Below are 6,624 nucleotides of genomic sequence, written 5' to 3'. Positions count from 1 at the left end.
ACCAAAAATAATTGCACAGCGCGAAAAGACCTACAAAGGTACGAGTTTAGCGTTACAGTATTTACGCAGGGCATGTGGGTAGCGATAGCCTAGTAAAAGATAACAACACGGGCAATGGTTAACTTTTCATTCTTTTCATTGCTTAATTTAATCACTTCCTACTCAACAAGACTGTCTTCTCCCTGTGGTTCCGAGCCTTACGGAGCCTTACGTATTAGGATAGGAATTGTCCTACCCTACCCCCTGAAACTGATGGGATGACAGCATTGCGTGACGAACAAACAAGGAACCGCTGCAAGCAAGGATTCAAGCAGCGATAGATTAAACGATGATCAAACGTAATATTTTGGTGTAGTGCAAAGCAAGCAACTATCTACAAATCACTGAGCCGTTTTTGAGTTAGATGCAGTGGTGATCATATTTGTCGAAAGAGGGTCATAGATTCATGGTATATTCGACCATTAAATAAGTTGACAGTTCGCGATGTACATCGGACGTTGTGTAAACAAAAGCAAACTTCTGCTTTATGTACGACGAATGGTGACAGAAACACCTCAAATCGGCTTTTGTGGACCTGCCTTTTACAGCAAATAAGGTTAGAACATTTCGAAATCATCAGCTCTGTGTCTACTTCAACTTAATATAGCTTAACATATGTGGCGCGTGCTAAAAAATATGTTCAACTCGTAAATTGAAATTTGACGACGGATGGTCAAATATCTGCATTTTTAACGTACTTTGAAAAGCTCTCGCGCCGCTCACAATCATTTGCCAAAAGAAATGTTTACAGGAATCTGTAGACCATCCTTCTGCGATTCAACCACCAGAAGCTTAATCCATTTGAAGGTTTCGCAGACGGTGAAAATCAATTATTTTTACGAGCTATTTTTAAGTGAATGAAATACATGTCTTCGAAATTTAATTATTTTGGACCAAAACGACAACGCAGCATTCCCTAAAATCAACCCAGTGCACATTTAAACGTTGTACAAAAATATTTGAGTGTTTTAAAGACGGAAGAATGATGTGGTTTTGCATGCGAGGCTCTCAAACTTGTTAAATAAAATGGTGCGTCAAATGACGATTTTAACGGAAGTTTTGCATATTTCTTTGAAATAAAAGGATATTTTGCCAAAAGAACTATCCAGTAGTTTTTGTCATGCCTTAGTCTATCTACCGTAAAAATATGAGCGAAATCGAATTTTCGACCCTTGCCGAGTTATTTTCCATATTTATGGACAGGGACTCTTAAGAACATTCCTGATAATAAAGCTACTGAAACTTGACGGAATTGGAATTAAATCCTTAAATCAAGCTTTGAATGCTATCGCTCCTTCCGTTACTCATATCTACAATGCTAGCATTGCAAGTGGTCCTTTCCCTACCAACTTCAAGAGAGCGAAACTGACTCCTGTCCACAAGAACAACTCAGTCCATGATAGAAGCAACTATTGCCTCATCTCCACGCTACGCTTAATATCCAAACCCTGGAGAGGCATGTCGAGCGATCGTGCCTTGATTACTTAACATCGAACATGCTTTTACATAGTAAACAGACAGCATATCGCCCTTATCATACCTGTGAAACTGTACTTTTCAGCTTTACTGACAACTGGCTCAAAGTTGTGGACTCGAAAGAACTTATAGGTGCGGTATTGTTGGACCTTAGTAAAGCTTTTGATCTGGTAGACCGCAGCTTTCTTTTATCAAAAATTGCTATGTACCACATGTTTTTGATAAAAGTAATCTGTGGTCTACTAGATCAAAAGCTTTACTAAGGTCCAGCAATACCGCAAAAAAATAATAGTAATAATAATAATAAAAAAATAATGATATGTACCACCTTCCCCAAACTAGATTGCCACCTTGACGCGGTGGGGGGCTTGCGTGCTCCAGTGAGCCTGAGAGCTATGCTGGCTGGACCTCTTGAGGTCCTGGTAGGGTCACCCATGCCAGACAGGTCAAAGGTTAGGGGCCAGACAAAGAGCAATCCACCGGCCTTCCAAGCCTGGGGGTTTTGCACAGTGCTAACAACCCTGTCATGTAAAAAACGTTTGTTATGGAAACAGCAACGTGTAACATACATGAATTATCTGTGCAAAACGAGCCTCCGGAATCCATGCCATGGGCAGCAGTGAATGCTGAGAGTGAAAACACCAGATGCTCTGCAGGTAATGGGATTCGAATGACTGACAATGGTCAAAGCCGAAAGCAAGCCACCGTCATGACAACGGGAGCCGTCAGCGCTAAAACAACTACACTGATTGGCTTTTGGAATGTACGAACAATGTATGAGCCAGGTAGGATGGCGTAGGTCATTGCTGAAATGAAGCGTTACAAACTAGATATCTTAGGCATCAGTGAGAGTAAATGGACAAAATCTGGGAGAATGAAGACAACAACAGGAGAGACAGCTCTTTACTCTGGCAGAGAAGATGATTCACATCTTGAGGGAGTTGCAATAATCATGAAGAAAGGAATGGAAAAGTACTTAATGGAATGGAAGCCAGTAAACAGCAGGATTATTCTAGCACGATTAAAGGGTAGGCAGACTAACTTGTCCATCATACAATGCTATGCACCTACTAATGACCGCAACGACAGAGATAACGAAGCCTTCTATGAGCAGCTCCAAGCGGCACTTGAGAGCGTCCATCGTAGGGACCTCCTGCTGGTGATAAATGACCTTAACGCCAAGGTGGGCTCAGAAAACGTGAATTTTGAAAGGGTAATGGGAAGAAAAAGATGTGAAGTGCAGAATGACAATGGAGAGAGGCTGGTAGAGTGGTGTGCATTCAATAACATGATCATCGTTGGATCTTTATTCCCGCATCGCAACATTAACAAACTCACCTGGACATCCCCAAATGGGTGGGATCAAAACCAAACAGACCATCTCATGGTTAACAGCATGTGGCGCCGCTCCTTGCTTGAGGTAAGAGTAAGAAGAGGAGCTGATGCAAGCAGCGATCACCATCTTTCTGGATATCACAAAAACCTCATCCAATAATTGTTTATTATCATTATCATTATTATTATTATTATTACAGAATTCTCTAATTGTTTCCAAATACTCGGCTAAAACGCGATTTAATTTCGTTAACAGCCTTAACTTTGACAACATGATGATTTCTTATCCCAAAAAACTACGTATTGATAACTGTACGTATAACCAAACTCTGTCAATAAGATGCGAAAAACTACTTTTCCATTCGATGTATAATCGTTTCTCTTAAGGAGAATAAGACTTAAACGACATTACATTCTGCTTCTCATTGAGAGTGATATTTTTACAAAAGAATACCTCATAATTATCATAAAAACCGAGTTCTAAACCGGCTATAAGGTTATATCAGGGATGCCCATCGGAAGGGAGCGGGAGAGAGGGGTTTTTCAAAACAAAAGCCCTTTGTTGCATCATGGTCATAAAAGTCGAATAGGAGGGGTACCCAACTGTTATTTAGTTAGAACAGGGTGTAGGGAGTTAGAAGGTGAATCAGTTTCATAGGGATTGTCCGGGGAGGGAAAGTTATTTATAAAAACCAACATCTTAATAACAAATTATGTGATAAATTGGTCATTCCGCTTTAAGGTCCTCAACATTTGCGTACAAAGTATTGTCGTATTCTTTGAGGTTGACGTACGTCTGTAGAAAAAAGGCAAATCATATCATTAGTGATACTGAGCGTATATTAAAATTCTTTGACATGCGACAACAAAGTAAACATAACAAATTCAGTAAAATTAATAAGTTACGGAGTCATTCTTATCTTATTTTAGTTTTTATCCTCATATTATGTTATTTAGACAGGAACCCTTTGATAACAGTACTCTTGCACTGAAGGGCTATCCTGTATAAATATTCGTTATTATTATTATTATTGTTATTATTATTATTATTATTATTATTATTATTACTATTGCCAATTTTGAAGGCAGCTTTTACGAAGACTTCTTTCTCCAGCTACGAAAAGGTTTTTCGGTAAAAACGACCTTCTTTAGTATCTTGCGGGGTTGGGGAGCAATGGGTAAATACATGCCCTTTTCTCATAGTGGTAACCTTGCCATAAATTTGGTTTTATTTACATTTAGATTGCCAGCTGGTACGTGTATATGCTTGCATACGCTTGAGCAAGAGCTCTGGCAACAATCAAGCCACGCAGGGTAATTCTTGGTTACGTGGTCCTCTGCATGCAAGATTGTTTTGGTAAGTTGTATTTTAAGTAAATGCGTAAAGCTGAGCTTACCTTGTGGTTTCTTTCCATTTCTTTCATCGTGTCCTTTAGTTTGACAAAAGTAGGTCGATCTTTTGGCTCTTCCTCCCAGCACTTAAGCACCACCTGATATCTGATATATAGTAATCATTAGCAACAACAAGAAGAACGATAATAATAACAACTTCACCATAACCGTTCACCGTCCTAATGGGGTTTCTGAGGTTGGAAAATATAATGATCAGACATACGACGATTAATGTTTTTGGAAATTGCATTTCTGTTCGAAATAGAGATTTCGATATTCCATTACTAGAACTGTGCTAGAGAAATTGTCGAGGTCATACAACGCCGGTTTCTTTATACTCGGAAAATCGTGGCTGTGAGAAGGAAGAGGAGCAACCAGCATTGTACGATCTATGGCGGCGACACTATAAGAGACCAGATAAGAGGTTGTCTGTATCTTTTTTTAAGTCTTCCTTAAGACTTGAAAAAAAAGTTTAAAATTAGGATGAAAAACAGATTGGAAAGTAAATCTTTTATTGGGCGCGTTATTGTTTAGAGTCCGTTTGTGTATTTTTACCCGTCAATTGTGTTATGACTAGTCCTAGGAGCTCACAAAAATACTGCAATAAAGTGGAACCCCGTTAAAACTGTCACCAAACGGCCATGAAAATTTGGCCGTACTAACGGGTTACGGTTAAATTTCATGACTGGTCTAAATTAACAGATATATGACAATTGCACTTCTAAACAACTGCTCTTTAATAAGCATCAGGAATGCAGATGTAATTTTAAATGGAAGATGACATGACTGTTTGAGTGGCCGTATATAAATGGGGTAAAGTAATGAATGATTAATACGGGTGATTAAAACTTTTTAACCTTTTAAGATTTTTTCCGATTGCTAGCTTTATTCAGCTCTGTTTACAAATCGGATCATTAGCCGCTTTATTTACTCTCATAGAGACAACAGCATCGTGTCAGAGCATGGTCAAAACAGAATGTGGCTGGGTTATGAGCGTGTGCCAGAGATTCCGCAAAGGTTTTGACCATGCTCGCCGGCTTTTGCCCATCAACGTTGTCTATGAGAGTGCATACATTGGGTTAGAGTAACAAAAACTCTTTGACTTGCAAGCGTCAAGTTTGTCCAGTTCGGAATAGAATTAGACTGAACGTAAACACTGAATAGCGATGCGTTATACAGGCGTTTACTCGAATATATTTTTTTTAGGAGTGCGGTATCAAATACGGTTTTCTAATTGTAAATTATTTTGCTTTACTCGATGAAGTTTGATAATGATAACAAGATAATTAAGATATGTAAGGTATGTAGCGAGGTATTTACAGTTTGTTATCCACATGTTTAGGCTTTGGCATTCTGAATCCTTCCTGAAGTTTCCTGGCGATTTGTCGAGCGTTTACTCCTGGATATGGAGATCCACCTGGATATGAAAATGAAGATAATATCATTGGCGACAAATTTATCATTTCAGATGTGAAGTTATTGCCAAAGGCAACGTTTGGTGTGAAATTTTTGTCGACAAAATAAAATAAAAACCCAAGATTGTAAGCCTAATTTGCCACCCATGATATTGAAAGGTAATCAAATGGTATACTTGTGAAATTAATAAATAATTTCACTTGTGTTTTGTCAAAATTAGATCAATTTCCGTCGCCTAAAGGCTCGGAAAATCACTAGTATTTCGCCAAACGTGCTTGAAATTATTCCTAATTTCACTCGTTACCATTTGTTTATCAATAATAAGAAAATAGTTTTCGTGATGCATCGTGTAGATTTATAGTGTACATGTAAAAATAAACCTACCTATGGTGAGAATCTCGTATAATAGAACACCATAGCTCCAACTGAAAGAAAATAAAACAATAAGTAATACTTCTTCCTTGCAATAAGTTGTATGGAGGAAGTATTTGGGGAAATAAGGGGATTGAGCAGAGCTAGATACCTTTCCGGGTTCTCTGTTAAATAACTGTGATTCCCAAGAATTCATCTTTTAAGGAATCGCTCTTTCATAAGTAATAGGCAATATATTCTTTTCAATGACGGTTTGTTTTCAAAGCTCTAAAAAAACATTAACCAATCATGTCATAATAGAGTTATTTACTTGTGAACAGTCTTCATAACTCAAACACAAAACACGTGGTCGTCACGTCGAGGTTATCCCGTGAAAAACTCAACCTCTTGTTTGGAAAGTTATTATAATTAGTGTCTTCCCTTCGTTCTTCTTTCATAACTGAAACATCCTTCTGGTCTGATCACTTCAAAGTTTGACGCACTTTCATCTTTTATGGCCTCGTAGGTTACTTAGTCGCCAAAGTAACGGTGGTGCAATTTTAATGAGGTCAATAATTTTTCTTGGCCTCATGTGATCCTCCATTTCCTTATATG

General features: G+C 38.4%; 2 protein-coding genes across 5 annotated transcripts in view; one reads left to right on the top strand and one right to left on the bottom strand.

Moving 5' to 3' along the window:
• The first annotated feature begins 2,326 nt into the window (after positions 1 to 2,326).
• On the top strand, positions 2,327 to 3,252 carry LOC149109361 (protein CFDP2-like). Its single transcript, XM_089294617.1, has 2 exons — positions 2,327 to 2,935; positions 3,238 to 3,252. The coding sequence occupies exons 1-2, from the start codon at positions 2,327 to 2,329 to the stop codon at positions 3,250 to 3,252; spliced, it is 624 nt and encodes a 207-aa protein (XP_089150743.1).
• The window catches only part of LOC110054019 (tyrosine kinase receptor Cad96Ca-like), a 33,963-nt gene continuing 30,338 nt past the window's right edge, over positions 3,000 to 6,624 (bottom strand). For 3 of the 4 annotated variants that reach the window (XM_089294358.1, XM_089294356.1, XM_089294357.1), the window contains 4 exons: positions 6,043 to 6,083; positions 5,563 to 5,659; positions 4,248 to 4,347; positions 3,000 to 3,646 (listed from right to left, as the gene is read on the bottom strand). In XM_089294358.1, the coding sequence (XP_089150484.1) occupies positions 3,578 to 3,646; positions 4,248 to 4,347; positions 5,563 to 5,659; positions 6,043 to 6,083 (307 nt within the window). In that variant the 3' untranslated portion in view covers positions 3,000 to 3,577. Of the gene's footprint in view, positions 3,647 to 4,247; positions 4,348 to 5,562; positions 5,660 to 5,998; positions 6,084 to 6,624 lie in introns of those variants that run through there. The other variant, XM_089294359.1, reaches the window with a different exon arrangement.

Source organism: Orbicella faveolata, unplaced genomic scaffold, assembly GCF_042242905.1.
Source record: "Orbicella faveolata isolate gen_17 unplaced genomic scaffold, um_ofav_v1 contig_25, whole genome shotgun sequence".
NCBI lineage: Eukaryota > Metazoa > Cnidaria > Anthozoa > Scleractinia > Merulinidae > Orbicella > Orbicella faveolata.
The sequence above is the reverse complement of the archived record's forward strand: the minus strand, read 5'-3'. Positions and strand labels throughout refer to the sequence as shown.

Excerpts from the sequence above, each read along its gene's own strand:
- LOC149109361 (XM_089294617.1), top strand. The coding sequence starts at position 2,327 with ATGAAGCGTTACAAACTAGATATCTTAGGCATCAGTGAGAGTAAATGG.